This window comes from Motacilla alba, chromosome 28, assembly GCF_015832195.1.
Source record: "Motacilla alba alba isolate MOTALB_02 chromosome 28, Motacilla_alba_V1.0_pri, whole genome shotgun sequence".
NCBI classification, from domain to species: domain Eukaryota; kingdom Metazoa; phylum Chordata; class Aves; order Passeriformes; family Motacillidae; genus Motacilla; species Motacilla alba.
Window position 1 is genome coordinate 130,298 of NC_052043.1, and position 17,928 is coordinate 148,225.

A 17,928-nucleotide genomic window follows, 5' to 3' on the forward strand; every position below is an offset into this window, starting at 1 on the left:
TTCTTCCCCCTGGAAAAGGGGCACGGGAGCCTCGGGATGGGGATTGATCCCAGGGAAAATGGGATTGGGGAATTCTGGGGGGAAAGGTCGGGATTGGCTGGAGCTGGATGGGTTTGGGATCGCGGAGGCTCTGGATCCCCTTTGGGATTTGGGATCCCTGGATTTGAGATTCTCATTCCATCCCTGGATGTGGGATCCCTGAAGTGAGTCTGGATCCCATTCCTGGATTTGGAATTCCCTCTCTTTCCTCATCCCATCCCAAAATCCCTGGATTTGGGGTTTTCCTCCCATCCCTGCATTTGGGATCCCCCTTCCCCCTCTCCTCCAGCTCATTCCCAGCTTCTCCAGGAATTCCAGGAGCTCTGTCCCCCCTTCCCTTTATCCCATTCAGGAAATCTGGAAAATTCCCAGAAGATTCCTCTCTTGTCACTTGCTGCTGCTTTCCCACCCGGAATTACCAAACTCCACCAAATCCTGGGATTTTCCTGGGTTTTTTTGCCCAGTTCCTGCCTCTTCCTCCTCATCCTGGGATTTCCGTGTCGTGCAGCTCCCAAATCCCGGGATTCTGCTCCAAACACCCCCAGGGCTTGGAATTCTCGGAATTCCTGCAATTCCCAGAGCCCAGTCCTGATTTTTTTGGGAATTTTCCACCCAATTTTGGCCATTTCAAAATCCCGGGAAGCTCCGTCATTCCCAGCTCCAGAATTTTCCCTTCAAATCTTTCAATTTCCTCCCAAACTCCGGGATCACAGAGCTGGAAAAACTTGGATTTTCCCAAAATTCCTGCCAGAATCCCAGATATCTACTGGAATTCTTTTTCTGGGAATTTCTTTTCCAACAATTCCACATTTTTATCACCAAGAAATTGATAGAATTTCCAGGATTTAATTGGATTTTTCCATCTTTTCCTGGCTCCTGGGAATATTTGGATCCCCTTTTCCAGAGGTTGGAATGCTGCTCTGGATCCTGGAACCTAATTCGAATATTCAAATATGCAAATGAGATGCAAATGAGCTGTTGAAATAGATTTCTTTTTTATTGCGGATTTTACAAAAATAAATTAAAAAGAAATAAATTAACCCCCCCCATCCCCCCTCCTTTCCCTTCCTTTCCTGGAATTCCCACGGAATTCCCACTCCAAGGGAAAAAATCAAAGGAAAAACCATTCCCGAATTTTTCCCTCCTCTGAAATTCCAGAGATTTTTTGTTGTTGGTTTTTTTTGGGAAAGGGATGAAAATTCCCCGGATTTGGGGCTTTTCCCTCTGGGAATTCTCTGCTCCAGAGGGAAATGGGATCAAAGCCATTCCCGGGGTTTTTTGGGAAAATCCCTTGGGATGAGGGAGGGGGAGGAGCCGGAGCCTCCTGGAATTCTGGGATTTCGTTTTCCCGGGATTCCCGACTTTCCCAGGGCTCCCTTTTCCCGGGATTGCCCCAGGACCTCTCTGGGATATTCCAGGCCAGGGCAGGTGGGGGGATTGGGATCCTCCTTCATCCACGTTCCCAAATCTCCTTCCCTATTCCCAAATCTCCATCCCCAATTCCCAAATCTCCTCTATTCCCAAATTTCCCCAATTCCCAAATCTCCTTCCCTGTTCCCAGGTTCCATTCCCTATTCTCAAATCTTCTCAAGTTCCCAAATCCCCATCCCCAATCCCAAAGTTCCACCCCCATTCCCAAACTCCATCCCTGTTCCCAAATCTCCATCTCCCATCCCAAAATCTGTCCCCAATTCCCAAACTCCACTCCCATTTCCAAACTCCATCCTTAATCCCAATCTCCATCCCCAATTCCCTAATTTCCCATCCCCAATTCCCACATTCCCAAATTTCCCTCCCTGATCCCAAGCCTCCCCAATCCCACTGGGATTTTTCAACCTCTGAGCCTTTTCCTTTGGGAATCCCGGATTTTCCTGCCCTTATTGCTCTGGAAAATGGCTTCGATTTGGGATCCCAAAAAAACCCCAAACCCCAAAATTCCATGCGTTCTTCCAAATTCCATGGATTCTCTGAATTTCCATGGATTTTTTTGAAAGAGGAGGGGGGGAAAAAAAACCCCAAAAAATTCTAACCTTATTTTTGGGAAGAGGGAACAGGAGGAGACTTGGGACCACTCCCCCCCTCCCTTTTCCCAGCTTTTCCCTCTTTTCCCAGATTTTTCCCTTTGGGAATGGATGTCCCCAAGTGCCACCAACCCCGCGAAGCGAAGCAGGGAAAAGAGGGAGCGCATTCCCAGCATGTATCCCGCTGGAAAAGCCGATCCCGGGAATCCAGAGAATCCAGGGAATCCAGGAATTCCTTCCCGCGGCAGCAGCGAAGCGGCTCCCACCCCCTCCCCCTTTGTCCCTCCCCATGTCCCCTCCTTGTCCCGCCCCTTATTGCGACAGAATTCCAGGGAATTCGGAGCTGGAGCCGGGAAGGTCCCGCTGGGATTTGGGGGAAGCGGCACCGGCGGCGGGCTCGGGGCTGGGGTTTAGTGCAAGAAACGCTGCCCATGCACGGCATTCCCGGGAAATGCGCCCCGTTCCCGGCTGGAAAACTCCCGGGAAGGACCTCCGGGATTTGGGACTGGGATCCGGGATCCAGGCGGGGGGAGCGGGCGGAGCAGGGTTGAGGCACGGCTGAATCGGGCTCGTCCCGGGGATCCCGGGAATTCCAGGAGCGGGATGTGGCTCCCGAAGGATCCAAAGGCTGGAGCGCGGCGTCTCTGGGGGAAACGGGGTGTGGGGGAGTTTGGGATGCTCCAAAAACCGGGATAACCGCTCCCGGTGCCCACGGAAAACCGGGATAACTGCTCCCGGTGAGCCTATGAAGTTTCAGGATGCTGCAGCCGCACCGGGATGTTCCGGTCGCACCGGGATAACTCGCGCCGTGCCACCGGTGCCGGGATTTCGCCGCCGCGCCGCTCTCAGGCCTCCCCCGCTGTCCCCCCGCGGCTCCCGGGGCGGTGGCGGCGGCTCCGAGCGGCGGGGCCGGGGGGACCCGGGGGCACACAGCCCGGGGGGACACAGCACAGAGCACCGGAGCGGAGCGCGGCGCCGGCGGCCCCCGGGCCGGCCCCGCGGGCGAGCGGCGGCGAGAGGCTCCCGACGGCCACGGCCGCGCGCAGCAGGGACCGGGCGGCTCCCGGAACCGCCGGAGCCCCGCTCAGAACCGGGCACCGCCGCCCTCCTCCTCCTCCGCCCGGTTCCCCGGCTCCCCGTGCCCCCGGAGCCCCGCTCAGAACCGGGCACCGCCGCTGTCCTCCCCCGCCCGGCTCCTCCCGACCCCCCGGAGCCCCCGGTCAGAGCCGAGCACCGCCGCCCTCCTCCTCCGCCCGGGTCTCCGCTTCCTCCCGCGCCCCTTCCTCGTTGAGGTGCGACTTCCCGGGCCCCGCGTCCGCCGAGGGCACCGCCCGGGGCTGCGGGGACGCTCCGGCCGCGCCGCCGTTGGCACCGAGCCCTTCGGACTTGCCGAAATTGAAGAGCTTGCCGGGGTTGAAGGGCTTGGTGGGCGACTGCACCTTCTCGGTGCCCGCGTCCCGCTTAGTCTCGGGCGATTTGAGGAATTTGAAGCTCAGGAATCCCGGCAGTTTGTTCTCGCTGCCCGTGGGCGACTGCGGCGACCTGGCGGTGGCGGTGCCAGCCGCGCTGGTGCCCCCGGACAGGAACTTGCCCTGCAGGGGGATGATCTGCTTCAGCTTCATCACGTTGTTGGTGGCCAGCAGCGAACTGGGCCGCTTGGGTTTGTCGGGGCCGTGCGCGGAGGAGCCGCCGGAGCTTTTCCCCTTGGCCTGGCCCTTGTCGTGCGCCGGGTCCTGCCCGGTGGCCTCGGCCTTGGTGGCCTCGTCGCGGGCGGGGTCGCGGTCGCGGCGCGCCTGGAGCTCGGCGTGGCGCTGCCGCTCCTCCTCCTCGCGCTTGCGGCGCTGCTGCTGCTGGAAGTGGTGCTGGGCCTGCCGCTCGTGCTTCTGGGGACAGCCACGGGGACATCGAGGGGACACCGGGCACGGGGCACGGCCGGGGGACACGGCCGCGGGGACATCGAGGGGACACCGGGACAGCGAGGGGACACCGGGACAGAGAGGGGACACTGGGACAGCAAGGGGACACAGCCAGGGGACGTCAAGGGGACAGAGACAGGGGACAAAGAGGGGACACCGGGTGTGGGGCATGGCCAGGGGACATTGAGGGGACATAGACAGGGGCCACACTGCGCATGGGGCACAGCCAGGGGACACATCCAGGGGACAGTGGCCACAGGGACACCCCTGGGGCACATCGAGGGGGAACCGGGCATGGGGACACCCCAGGAGGGCCACTGGCCATGGGGACACCTCTGGGAGCCCAGTGATGCTGGGGACACTCTGGGGACCCTTGGGGACACCTTGGGGACGCCACCCCAGCAGGACCCACCTTGAAGGCCTCGCGACGCTGGTACTCCAGCTTGGCCATCTCCTCGGCCACCCAGGCGGGAATGTCGGGAATGGCCACCTGGATGACATACTTGAGGAGCAGCGCAAAATGCTGGGGACACCGGACACGGGACATGGGGACACAGGGACACACCTCAGCATTCCTGGCATACCTGAAATCCTGTCCTTCCATCCCAAAATCCATCCTTTCCACCCCAAAATCTGCTCCTTCCACCCCAAAATCTGGCCCAGTTTCCAGGGAATTAATTAATTAATTTTCCAGGGCTGTGAGCACCCAGGGGTTCCAGTACCCAGGGGTTCCAGTACCCAAGACTGTGAGTACCCAGGTGTGTAAATACCCGGGGGTTTGAGTACTCATGGATTTGAGTACCCGGGATTTGAGTACCCGGGGGTTTGTGGCCCATCCAGCCCAGAACTCCCCCCGCCATCCCCACCCGCAGCCATCACCTCCCCCCATCCATGACCCAACCTGGGTGACCCCAAACCCCAGCGGGGTGAACCCAGGGGACCCCAAACCCCAGCGGGGTGAACCCAGGGGACCCCAAACCCCAGCGGGGTGACCCTGTGTGACCCCAGTCCCGCTGCCCCGGTACCTCGAGCACCACGACGCAGACGATGGCGGCCTCGGGGCTGAGCCCCGGGAAGAGGCGCTGCAGCTGCCCGCACTGCGCGATCAGGTAGCAGTTGACCACGATGGCCAGGACGCCCATGGCCTCCATCACCTTCTGCACGACACGGTCGGGGCGTCAATTCGAGGGGTTTTTATTAATTAGTTAATTAGTGTGGTGGTTAATGGGCAGGGTGGTTATTGGGGTGTGTGGGTGGATTTTTGGGTTGGGAGGAAGGGGAAGGAGGTTTAAAGGTTTAAAAGGGCAAGAAGAGAAATGGTTTAGTGGTAATTAAAGGAAAGAGTGGTAAGAATTAAAATAAAATTGTAATAATTGCATATAATAATAATAAAATAATAATAATAATTATTATTATTATTCCATAATAGTTATAACTAATTTTTATCTTAGTTGTTAATAATATTTAATAAGAGTTATTAATAACGTTTAATCACTATTATATAATAGCTGATAATAATAATTATTAATAGTAATAGCTAATAATAGTTATTGATGATAATAGTTATTGTTTAATTAGAGTTAGTAATAATAGTTATTAGTGATAATAGTTATCACCTAATAATAGCTTTTAATAATAGTTATTAATAATAGTTGTTATTAATTAATAATGAATATTAATAGTTACTAATATATATTAACAATATTTAATATTTTAGTAATTATATTTTATAATGGTTAGTAATAATGAATAGTACATTAAATAATAAATAATTATATTTAATAATAATATTATATCATTTTATTTCATAACTATATACCTATATTTTTTAATTCATAATGAAATAAAAAAAATATGAAATTCCTGATTGGTTTTCAGGTCAGACACGGAGGAACCTGAGAGCAGCTGCTCTGAAAACGTCATTGCTGCGCCTCCAAACCGGGACACAGAGCCCTGATCTCCCCATGTCCCCAGTGTCCCTGCTGTCCCCATGTCCCCACTGTCCCTGCTGTCCCCAGTGTCCCTGCTGTCCCTAGTGTCCCTGGTGTCCCAGGTGCCCGGTGTCCCCATTGTCCCTGCTGTCCCCACTGCCCTGCTGTCCCCGTGTCCCCTCTGTCCCGCTGTCCGGCTGTCCCTGCTGTCCCCATTGTCCCCGCTGTCCCCGCGTGGCACCTGCCAGTGGCCGATGCTGGCCACGCGCTGCCCGAAGGGTCTCTGCAGGCCGGTGCAGAGCTTGAAGGCGTCGCTGCGGATCTCGATGACGTTGTTGAGCAGCGCGCACGCGGCCGCCAGCGGGAAGGCCGAGGAGAAGAGCACCACGTAGCCAAACTGGATGAACATCTCCTGGTAGTCCTGGAAAGTGTCCTGAGGGGACAGCGGTGGCACTGCCCGGGTCACTGGGAGTTCCACGGTGGCTCCTGATGGGACAGCTCGGGAAGGGACACTTTGGGAGGCCACCGGACACGGGGACACCTCAGGGAAGCCATGGGACACCTGGGGGAGCCTGATGGCCACAGGGACACCTTGGGAATGCCACACACCCTGGGGACACCTTGGGGACCTTGATGGCCACAGGGACACCTCAGCGAGCCCCGGGAAGACTTGGGGAATCCAGCATGTCCAGGGACAAGGGGACAAAGGGGACAGAAGCCACCCACCTCGTACTTCTTCATGCAGCTCTCCACCTCAGCCTGGGTCAGCTGCGTGGAGTAATCCTCCTCGGGCGGGTCAATCCACGAGGCGCGGTTGCGCTTCCTCCCTTCCTCATCGCCCTCCTCCTCCTCCCTCCTCCTCCTCCTCGCCAGCACCGCCGGCTCCGCCGCCCTGCCGGGGCTGCCGGGCTGCGCTTCGGCCTCCTCCTCCTCCTCGCAGAGCTCGAACACAGCCGCGGGGTCCATGCCCTTCTCCACCATGGTGGGGCTGCCCTCCTCCAGGAAGGGCTCGTCCTCGGGGCCCGCGGGCTCGGCGCGCCGCTCGCCGCGCTCGATGAAGCTCACCTTCTTCAGCTTCAGCCCGCAGTCCAGCGCGCCCTCCGAGTCCGAGTCCGAGCCGCGCCGCTCTTCCTCCTCCTCCTCCTCCTCCTCCTCGGGCACCCCGCAGCCCCCGTTCAGACACTTCTTCTCGCCGCGGGGCCCCTCCGGAGGGGCGTGCGGGGGTGGCCGCGGGGCGAGCAGGCGGAGCAGGGCGCGGCCGAGCTGCCGCAGGCTGCGCACCGAGAGGTCCCCGCGGCGGAGGCGCCGGTACAGGTGCGGCTGCGACACCTCCCGCACGTTCTGCAGGAACTGCCGCGTGATCAGCAGCGTGGCCAGCATCTGCGGGGACACGGGGGCCGCGGTGTCACCCCCGTCCCTATCGCCGGGGAGTGTCCCCATGGCCTGGCCCCGCGGGGTTCCTGCTCCTGCTGTGGTGGCCCTGCTTCTCCTGTGGGGTCCTGCCCCTGCTGTCCCCACAGTGTCCCTGCTCCTGGGGTCCCCACAGTGTCCCTGCTCTTTTCGTGGTTTCCTGCTCTTCTTGTGGTGTCCCTGCTCCTCTCTGATGTCCCCACGGTGTCCCTGCTCCTCTCTGATGTCCCCACAGTGTCCCTTCTTCTCCTGTGGTGTCCGTGCTGCTCTCTGATGTCCCCAGTGTCCCCACTCTTCTTGTGGTGTCCCCGCCCCCCTTGTGGTGTCCCCGTGCTGTCCCTGCTCCTCTCTGCTGTCCCCGTGGTGTCCCCGCCCCTCCCTGTCACCCCCCCAGTGTCCCCTCTGCTGTGACCCCCCGCCCATCGCTGACACCCCGATGGGGCGGGGCCGCAGCAGCGCCACCGCCACCCTGGGGGCGTTGGGGACACCTGTGTCCCCTGGGTGTCCCCTGGGTGTCCCCACGCTCCTACTTTGGATAGTGCCAGGGTCCAGCAAAAGCGCAGGAGGCGCCTGAGGAAGATGAGGGACAGGTGGAGGTGGAGGAGGATGGAGGGGAGCAGAGCCTCCCGGAGCTGCCGCGCGAGGCTCTGCGACAGGGACAGGATGAGCAGGAGCTGCGGAAGGGACACAAGGGACACCAAAGGGACGACACGGCGACACCACGACCACACAGGGACACAGAGACACGCCGTGAGCCACACTGGGCGGGGACACACGTGGGGACACCCAGAGGGATGTGGTGGTGGTGGAGGGGGGGTGGAGGGGTGTTGGGGACACTTTGGGGACATCGGCCCCCTCGGCAGGGTCCCCTCACCTCCTTGAGGCGCTCCATGTCCTTGAGGTAGAACCCAATGTAGAAAAGGCTCAGGTAGGAATTGACGAACTGGAACTGGTGGTGACACGGGGGTGGCACCTCGGTCACCTCGGTGTCCCCTCAGCGCTGGCTGAGACCTTCCGCTTCCCTCCGTGTCCCCTGTGTCCCTCTGTGACATCTCCAGTCCCATCTGTCACCTCTGCAGCTGCCAGGACCCCCAGGTCCCCTCTGTCCCCTCTGTCCCTCAGCAAGAGCCACTGGGACCCCTCCAGTCCCTCCCAGTCCCCCGTGTGCCTGATCCTGGCCCTCTCCAGTCCCCCCATGTCCCCCTGTGTCCCCCTATGTTCCCCATGTCGCCGTGTCCCCCCATGTGCCCCCATATCCCCGTATCCCCATGTCCCCCAGTGTCCCCCCATGTCCTCATGTCCTGTCCCCATGTCCCCCCAGTATCCCCGTGTCCCCATGTCCCCATGTCCCTCCATGTCCCCATGTCCCCCCAGTATCCCCGTGTCCCCATGTCCCCCATGTCCCCATGTTTCCCCATGTCCTCTCTTGTCCCCTGTGTTCCCGGTCCCCACAGTGTCCCCCTGTGTCTTCGTGTCCCCCATGTCCCCATGTCGCCCCAGTATCCCCATGTCCCCCATGTCCCCCATGTCCCCATGTCCCCCCAATGTCCCCGTGTCCCCTCACCAGGACCATTTTGATGATGAGGTGTTTCTCGTAGGCGCTCTGCAGCCGATAATTCTCTGCAGGGCACAGGGGGAGTCAGGGGGGCCCGGGCATCCCAGGGCCACCCCAGGGCCACCGCAGGGTCCCCAGCGCACCCATGTCATTGAGCCACAAGGCCACTTTCTTGTAGAGCTCGTCACAGGCAGTGACAATGATGGCCAGGATGATCTTGGGCAGGAAGCGAAGGACGCGCGGCAGCTCCTGGATGCTGAGCACCAGCTCCTGTGCGGACAGGGGTGGGACAGGAGAGGGGACACGGATGGGACAGAGATGGGGACAGGGATGGGGACAAGGATGGGGACAGGGAACCAGTCAGGGTCAGGAGCAGGATCAGGATCCCCAGCAGCAGCAACAGCAGCAGGAGCAATGCCACTGTCCCTGTCCCCAGAGCAGTGCCACTGTCACTGTCCCCAGGGCAGTGCCACTGTCCCTGTCCCCAGGGCAGAGCCACACCTGGAGCTGGAAGCAGCCGAGCATGAGGAGGAAGACGAGGGCGAGGCAGGCCAGGCACACGGGGACGCTGACGAGGCTCTGGAACAGGAGGCGCTTCCAGGGCGGGTAATAGAACTCCTCGGCGCTGGTCACCGGGCTGATCCGCTTGGTGCCCTGTGGGCACGGCCCGTGGCACACACGGCTCCGGGGACCCCGCAGATCCGGGGAGCCCGCCCAGGATCCCTGGACTGGTGGCTGAACCCCCTCAGGATGGGATCTGGGGGCCTTCCCAAGGAATGGGATCCCCCAAAATGGATGGGATCCCTCAAAAGGAATGGGATCCCCCAGAAGGGATGGGATCCCCAAGAAATGAAACCTCCCTGAAGGAATGGGATCCCCAAAAGGAATGGGACCCTTCTCTCAGGGAATAGGATCCCCCAAAAAGGACAGAATCCCCCATGGAATGGGACCCCCAAAAGGAATGGGATCCCCAAAAGGAATGGGACCCTTCTCTCAGGGAATAGGATCCCCCAAAAAGGACAGAATCCCCCATGGAATGGGACCCCCAAAAGGAATGGGATCCCCCAAAAGGAATGGGACCCCCCAGAAGGGACGGGACCCCCAAGGAATGGGACCCCCAGGGGGAAGGGACCCCGTGCCGGTGTCTGACCCGGAACTGGGGCCGGGGCTCCTCCAGGGACTCGGCGGGCGTGTCCAGCGTCCCCCACTTGTAGGCGAACTCGGCGCCGCGGCGCTTCCACTCCTCCAGGAACAGCGTGGCCCAGATGACGTTGAAGATGGCAAAGACCACGCAGGAGATGTCCTGGCTGGTCTGGGGGACAGACGGCACCAACTGCACCGGGGTTGGTCCCCTCCCCACCCCCGCAGCCCCCAAATCCTGCCCTGGGGGGTTGGGAGTTCCCCCAGCCCCGAGGAAACGGCTGGGGTGGGGGGTTGAGGGAAAAGGGGGAGGAAGATGAGGGAATCCATCAGGGGAGGGGGAAACCCCACAAGGAGGGAGGGAAACCCCAAGGAGGGATGGCAAATCCCACAAAGGGAAGAAAAACCACAAGGAGTGATGGAAACCCCAAGAGGGGATGAAAACCCTTAAAAGAGTCTGGAAACTCTCACAGAAGGATGGGAACCCCAAGAAGGGATGAAAACCCCCCAGGAAGGTTGGGAAGCCCCCCAGAGTGACCCCAGGGTGGCCCCAGGGTGACCCCAGGGTGGCCCCAGAGTGCCCCAGGCTCACCTGGTCGCTGTCGGTGAAGGTGTAGAGGATGGAGCCGAACACGGCCGGGTACACCATGGCCGAGGTGTAGAAGCCCAGCCAGGCGAAGTACAGGGCGATCTTCACCCCAAAATAGTCACAGATGTCATCTGGGCGGGGCACAGGGGACATCAGTGGGGTCAGGACCCCGAAATCCCCCTTGGGGCACCCCAGAGCTCACCCAGGGGCTGGGAGCCCAAAAGCCCCATTGGGATTACCCTAAATGGGTTAAATGGGACCCCTAAAACCCTTCTGGGGTCACCCCAAGCCCCGTGGGACCCCCAGGCCCCCGATCTCACCGAGGGGCTGCGCCTCGCACACCGCCTGCACCCAGGACTTCATCAGGCGCTTGAGGATCCTCTGCTCGTGCAGCGGGAACAGCTGCTGGATCACCCCCCGGGCCGCCAGCTCCGGGACTGCCACCGGGACACGGGGTCAGCGACGCGGGGACGCCGCCCGGGGTCCCCGCTGCCACCCGCGTGGCCCTGGGGTGGTGGGAGTAGAGGCGGGGACAATGGGGACAGCGGGGACAGTGGGGACAGCTCTGTGCCCACCGTGGTCCTACAAACCCCACCCAGCACACGGCCCCAGAGATGGGGACAATGGGGACAGAGTCAGGGACAATGGGGACAGGGCCCGGGGTCTCCGCTGCCACCCAGCATGGCCCTGGGGTGGCAAGAGTAGGGCCGGGGACAGTGGGGACAGTGGGGACAGCTCTGTGCCCACCAGGATCCTGCCCAGCACAGGGCTCCAGGGATGCGGACAATGGGGACACGGGGTCAGGGACAGTGGGGACACGGGATCAGGGACAATGGGGACATGGCCCAGCGTCCGCACTGCCGCCCGGCACAGCCCTGGGGTGGTGGGACTGGCACAGGGACAATGGGGGACGGTGGCACGTGGCAGCTCCATGCCACAGGGGCAGTGCCACCAGATGCCACCGGGTGCCGTGGCAGTGCCACCGGGCGCCGTGGCAGTGTCAGCAGTGTCACCGGGTGCCACTCACTGATGGGCTGGCCCTCGAGGAAGTGGATGTTGTGCAGGGACTCGCCCTGCTTGGCCCGCAGGTTCTCCAGCCAGTAGCGGATGATGCTCTGCCGCTCCTGCGGGGGACACGCCACCATTGTCCCCTCCCTGGCCCTGTCCTTGTCCTTGTCCCCTTCCTGGCCTGTCCCTGTCCCCTCCCTGGCCCTTTCCTTGTCCTTGTCCCCTCCCTGGCTCTGTCCTTGTCCTCTCCCTGGCCTGTCCCTGTCCCCTCCCGGTCCCCGTCCCTGTCCCCAGCACCGGAGGTGGCTGGATCCCCATCCAGCCTCCCCAGCTCCCCATATCCCACACCCCGTACCCCACACTCCCCACCCCGTGCCCACCTGGGAGCTGAAGAAGCCGAGCTCGTTGTCGATGTTCTCGTAGATGAACTCCTCCTCGCAGCAGAAGCCGCGCATGCCGCCCCCGAACTCCGCCTTCACCGCCTTCCGCAGCCCCATCTCGTCCGCCCCGCGCAGCAAACTGCGCCCGCGCCGGGGACACACAGGGACACGTTGGGGACAGCGTGGGGACAGCGTTGGGGACAGCATGGGAACAGCGTTGGGGACAGTGTTGGGGACACGCTGGGGACAGTGTTGGGGACACACCAGAGACAGCACTGGGGGCAGTGTTGGGGACATGGTGGGGACAGCGCTGGGACAGGCTGGGGACACGGCGGGGACGGGCACGTACCTCTCGTAGGTGGCGGTGACGAAGAAGGCGTAGACGCGCGTGTGCCGGTGGTGCCGCACCTGCACGATGAGCTCGGGGATGCCCAGGCGGATGTGGTTCAGCAGCCACAGCAGCGTGTGGTCATCCGTGCTGTCTGCGGGGACAGCGGCGCGTGTCCTGCTGTGTCACCGGCCCGGTGCGCAGCCCTCCACATGGCACTCATCCCGGTCCCCATCCTGCCACGTGCCCTCATCCCAGTCCCCATCCTGCTGTGTGTCACCGTCCTGGTGCCCAGCCATCCCTGTGTCCCTCATCCCTGTCTCCAGCCATCCCAGTGTCCCTATCCCTGTCCCCATCCTGCCACATGTCCTTCATCCCAGTCCTGACCCTGCCACGCGTCCCTGTCCCAGTCCTCACCCATCCTCATGCCCCTCATCCCAGTCCTCATCCCTCTAGGTGTCCCTACCCCAGTTCCCAGCCCTCCCCGTGTCCCTCATCCCTGTCCCTGTTCATCCCTGTGTCCCTCATCCCAGTCCTGATCCTGCCATGTGTCCCTCATCCCGCTCCTCACCCATCCCCATGTCCCTCATCCCGGTCCCCATCCCACTATGTGTCCCTGTCCCGGTCCCCATCCATCCATACATTCCCTGTCCCCTCCCACGTCCCCATCCCACCCCAATCCCCCATCCCTGACCCCTCATCCCACATCCCCCACTCCCACTGCCACCTCCCGGGCTCTCCCCACCATCCCCACCCCCTCCTGCCCCGGCTATCCCGGATTTTCCTGGCCACATCCCACCCTGATCCCGGTTTTCCCGGTCCCACCCCAATCCCGGTTTTCCCGGTTTCCCAGCCCATCCCTACCCGGGAATGTCATCAGCACGTCGCAGTTCTCCGTGGGCACGGTTTTCATCCAGGCCTTGTGGGACATGATGTAGCGCCCGGCCTGGAGCAGCCGCTTCCCGAAGAGTTTATCTGAGGGGGGGAGGCCGGGCAGGGATCAACGCCCCCGGGCAGCGGATCCCGAACGGCCCCGGAGCCCCGCGCTGGCCGCGGGACTGTCCCCGCCTGTCCCCAACCCGGCCGTGGCCCGGGGCACGGCGGTGCCGCCGCCCTGGCATCGGATTTCTCCTGCGGCAGCTCCCAAAATCGGCCCCGACAGCTGCGGGGAGGAGCCGCCAGCGCGTCCTGCCACCCCCGGCCGTGCCGAATGTCGCGGGGTGTCCCCTCGCAGCGTCCCCAGAGCCTCTCACCTCCTCCCGGAGCCCGGGCGCGGAGAAGCGCAGGAAAAACGGGGATGGGGAGAAGCAGCCGGTCTCCATGGAAACCCGGCGGGCCCCGCGCCGCCGCGGTGGGGACAGTCCGCGATGGGGACAGTCCCCAAAGCACCCCCGCTGCGCGGTGGCACCGCGGGACGCGGCCGCTGCCCCGCCTCGGGGTGGCCGCGCCGCTGGGTCGCGTTGTCCCCGTGCCCGGTGTCCCCAAAGCGCCTCCCGGGGAGGGTGGGGACGGGGGGATCCCAAAAAACCCACCCGGGGCTGGCAGGGAGGGAGGGATGGGGGTTCCCGGTGGCGTGGAGACCCCGTTTGTCCCTTCCCTGCCTCACTGTCCCCTCGTGCCTCAGTTTCCCCTCCTCGGCCGGGATGTGGCGGTGCCCCAGGGCTGGGAAGGGCTCGGGGTGCCGGAAACCGCCCGGGAAAACAGGAAATGCCAGAGCAGCTGAAGGCACCCCAAAACCCGGGCACCTCCCGGGGGCCTCTGCTGGGACCCCCGAAACCCGGGAACCTCTGCTGTGACCCCAAAACCCGGGTACCTCCTGGGCATCTCCGCTGGGACCCCCAAAACCCGAGAACCTCTGCTGGGACCCCCCAAATCCGGGCAGCTCCCGGGAACCTCCCAGGAGCCTCTGCCGGGACCCCCCAAACTCCGATGGGCTCTGAAAGGCTGCGCTGTGCCCGAGCCGCGGGTGGCACTTGGGGACAGCGCCAGGCTGCCACCCCCGCTGTGGCACCGCTCCGGCAGGCTGGGCACGGCCGCGTCCTGCCCTGGGGCGCGGGGTGAGGGGGCGCCAGGGTCCGGGGGTGAGGGGGTGCCAGGGTTTGGGGGCAATGGGGTGCCAAGGTCTGGGGGTGAGGGGGCGCCAGGGTCCGGGGGTGAGGGGGTGCCAAGGTGTGGGGTAAGGGGGTGCCAGGGTGCTGGGGGGTTGAGGTTTAGGGGTACTCGGGTGCTGGGGTGCCAGGGCATTGGGGTACAAGGGGGTTGGGATGCTGGGGTTTCCAGCTGTGGGATGTTGGGGTATCGGGCTGCTGGGGTATCAGGGTGCTGGGATTTTGGGGTGTTGGGATGCCGGGGTATCAAGGTATTGGGTGCCAGGGTGCTGAGGTGTTGGGGTGCCAGGGTGTGCCAGGCTGGTGGGGTGCCCGGCTGGTGGCGTGTCTGGCTGTTGATGTTTCTGGGTGCAGGGGTACCAGGGCTCTTGGGGTGACAGGGATGGGATGCCAGGGTGTCAGGGTATTGGGGTACTGGGGGGCCCGAGTGCCTGGCTGTTGGGGTATCAGGATGCAGGGGTGCTGGGGGGCTGAGCTATTGGGGTACCAGGGTGCTGGGGTACAGGTGCAGCCGGGTTTTGGGGTACTGGAGTGTAGGGGTACCATGGTGGTGGGGTGCAGGGGTAGCTGGGTGTTGGGGTATTGGGGTGCCAGGGTGCCAGACTCTCAAGGTGCCAGGCCATTGGCATATCAGGCTGTGGGGCTACCGGAGTGCCCGGTGGGCACGGGGCGCTGGTTGGTGGCAGCGGCAGTGCCACCCTGGCAGGGCAGCCGGGTGACGCCGGCGGGCTGAGCTCACCCACCCTGCATTATTTATGTCCTGCCCGCAGCGGTGCCAGCCGCGACACTGCCACCCGCGTGGGGCAATGCCCACCCCGGGGCACAGACCCAGGGCCGGGGGGGGGGGCGCTTTCCGTGCCCAAGCTCATGGAAAAGGGGGTCCCCAGCACCCCCAGGCTGGCCGGGCTTGGGGGGTGACCGCCACCCTCCCCCCGCTGTCCCCGCGGCCCCTCCCGACACGCGGTGCCACCACCGAAGGGGCCCCGAGGTCTCGGCGGGGCTGGCGCGCCGTGTACCACCCCCGGGTCCCCCCGCTTGTCCCCGTTTGTCGCCGGCCGTGCGGCTCACCTTGGCTCCCGGGCTAAGGTCACCGGAGCTGCGGCGCGGCGGGCACCGAACGGTGTCCCGGGGGGCACGAAGTGGGTCACCCAGCCGCCGGCAGGAGCCCCGCTCGGTGCCACAGCTGCCACCAGGCCTTGCCACCCCCCCGCGCCCCGCGCCCCGGGGACCCCGATCAGGGGATGTCACCTGGCCCAGCGCCACGCGGGGGAGGGGACCCCAACGGCAGCGTGGGGACAGCGACACAAAGGCTGCGAGCTGCGCCACCCCCCTGCCGTGCTGGGGGGGGCACGGGCCTGGCAAGGGGGGAAGGGGGGCAAAACCCCTTCCCAGGATGGGGGTGACACCGGGGATGTCACCGGTTGGGGGGGGGAACACACGGAGCCGGCTGCCAGCGCCATCCCGGGGGTCTCGGGGCTGTCCGGGGCGGGGGGAGGGTGACACTAAACCCCCCGAGAGCCACAGCCCCCCCCCATGAGGCGGGCGGGGGCTCGGAGCCGTCCCGGTACCGGGGGGATGCTCGGAGCTCCCCCGGCAGCCCGACCCCCCCCGGCGGTCCCGGCGAGCCGCATCCCGGCCCGCATCCGCAGCGAGCCGCATCCCGGCCCTCCCGGTGCCCTCCCGGTGCCCCCCCCCGCCTCTGCCGCAGCCCCCGGTTCCCCGTACCCAGCACTCCGGCGGGGGCCGCCGGTTCCGCTCGTTCCTCCGCGGCCGGGGCCCGCCGGGGCCGCTCTCCGTCCTGCGCCGCGGCCGCCGCCGCTTCGGGCATGGTGCGGGGCTCGGCGGCGGCGGCGGGGCCGGTGCATGGGGCCGCCGGGGCCGCCGGGGCCGCCGGTGCCGCCGCCGCGAGGAGGGGCGGACAAAGGCGGCGGAGCGGAGCGCGGCGCGGAGCGCAGCGGAGCCGCCGCTGCCCCGGCCGCTCCGGTTGGCCGCCGCTCCCGGCCACGCGTGTCCGGCCGCGCCCCGCGGGGGGGTCCCGGGGGGAGCGCGGGGGGCGGCTCCGCCCGGCGGTGGCACCGGCGCGACCCCCGCGCTGTCCCCGGGGTGCCCCGGGGTGCCGCCGCCCCCTCCCCGCGTCGCCGCCCCCGCCGCGCTCGGCCCGGCCCCGAACGCCACCGCCCCGTGCCCCCCCAGTGCCCCCCCGGCTGTCCCCAAGTGCCACCACCCCCCCAGTGCCCCCCTGGTTGTCCCCAAGTGCCACCCCCCCCGTGCCCCCGGTGCCCCCCCAGTGCCCCCCCGCCTGGTAACCCGAGCGGGCCGAGCGCTGCCCGGTGACATTTGGGGTGACCCCCACCCCTCCCCCAGAGCGGCATCCCCAGCCCGGGGGGTCTCCCCAAAGTCCCCAAAGCCCCCCAGAGCCCCCCAGGGCCGGGGTCCCGCCCGGCCCGGCCGCCCGGAGCCCCCGGGACGCGGGGACTGGGGGGGGCACGGCTGTGCCCGGTGCCCCGGGGCGCGGCGCCAGCCCGGCCGCCCGGTGCCACCGCGAGCTGTCCCCGAGCTGTCCCCGGGCTGTCCCCGGGCTGTCCCCGAGCTGTCCCCGGGCTGCCGGGCCCGGGACTGGGGGGCACGGGGGGGCACGGCGGCACCGGGGCCGTGCCGGGCTGTCCCAGTCCGTCCCAACCATCCCAGTCTGTCCCAGATTATCCCAGTCCAGCCCAGTCCATCCCAGTCTGTAACCCCGCTGGAAGCAGAGCCCAGATTTTGGGAATCAGGATAGGAATATTATTAATATCATTAATATTATTATCGCTATTAATAAAAAAAGTAATATAAAATAGGAAGAAGAAGAAACAAAGGAAAATTATTGATTAATATTATTTTATAATATTAATTTTATTTATAACTATATATTATAACATAGTATAAATTATTATTATTACCATTATTATTATTACTATTACTATTATTATTATTACTATTACTATTATTATTATTATCATCATTATTTAACCCCAGGAAGAAGTCAAATACATCGGTTTAATCTACAAGATGGCGAGAAGACAAGTCAAAGGTTAAAAGCAAGCAAAAAAATGTCTAAAGGCAAAGAAATATTTTAATTTAAACTCTTATAATTGTGCATGAAGCCCTGTAATGGAGCTTTAAGTTAAAGTTAAATAAATAAAAATATATTTTATATGTTTTGTATTGATATATAAATAGTATATGTTTAATATAAAACTACTACTATACTGTATTAAATATACATTATTTGTATACATATAAATACTTATTAAATATATATTTATATAATCAAATATATATCTAGTATATTTACATTTATATTTGTATTTATTTAACTTAAGCCATGTCTTCTACAGACTGCTCCATTACAGGGGGTACCTGCATATTCATAGCAATAACTAGGAATAAAAATTAATTAATTGAAAATATAAAAATATAAAAATAGGAATATCAAACAAACAGCCAAGCACCCCAGCGCTGGA

General features: G+C 62.4%; 1 protein-coding gene across 6 annotated transcripts; it reads right to left on the bottom strand.

Annotated features, from left to right (window-relative positions):
- Window positions 1-1,013: 1,013 nt before the first annotated feature.
- On the bottom strand, window positions 1,014-16,550 carry ANO8 (anoctamin 8). Of its 6 annotated transcripts, none has more exons than XM_038163820.1 (18): window positions 16,151-16,550; window positions 13,182-13,292; window positions 12,339-12,471; window positions 11,990-12,128; window positions 11,629-11,725; window positions 10,922-11,038; window positions 10,605-10,732; window positions 10,023-10,205; window positions 9,374-9,526; window positions 9,016-9,142; window positions 8,882-8,937; window positions 8,192-8,266; window positions 7,848-7,991; window positions 6,634-7,287; window positions 6,149-6,340; window positions 5,002-5,133; window positions 4,389-4,499; window positions 1,014-3,940 (listed from the first exon to the last, which is right to left on the bottom strand). In XM_038163820.1, exons 1-18 carry the CDS (start codon window positions 16,251-16,253, stop codon window positions 3,281-3,283), a joined length of 3,315 nt encoding a protein of 1,104 aa, XP_038019748.1. In that variant the 5' UTR covers window positions 16,254-16,550; the 3' UTR covers window positions 1,014-3,280. The 6 variants fall into 6 exon arrangements, with proteins under 6 accessions (XP_038019748.1, XP_038019747.1, XP_038019749.1 ...); XM_038163819.1 differs by having other exon boundaries at window positions 1,014-3,943; window positions 16,151-16,549; XM_038163821.1 differs by having other exon boundaries at window positions 1,014-3,943; window positions 10,023-10,184; window positions 16,151-16,548.
- Between the last annotated feature and the right edge of the window lie 1,378 nt (window positions 16,551-17,928).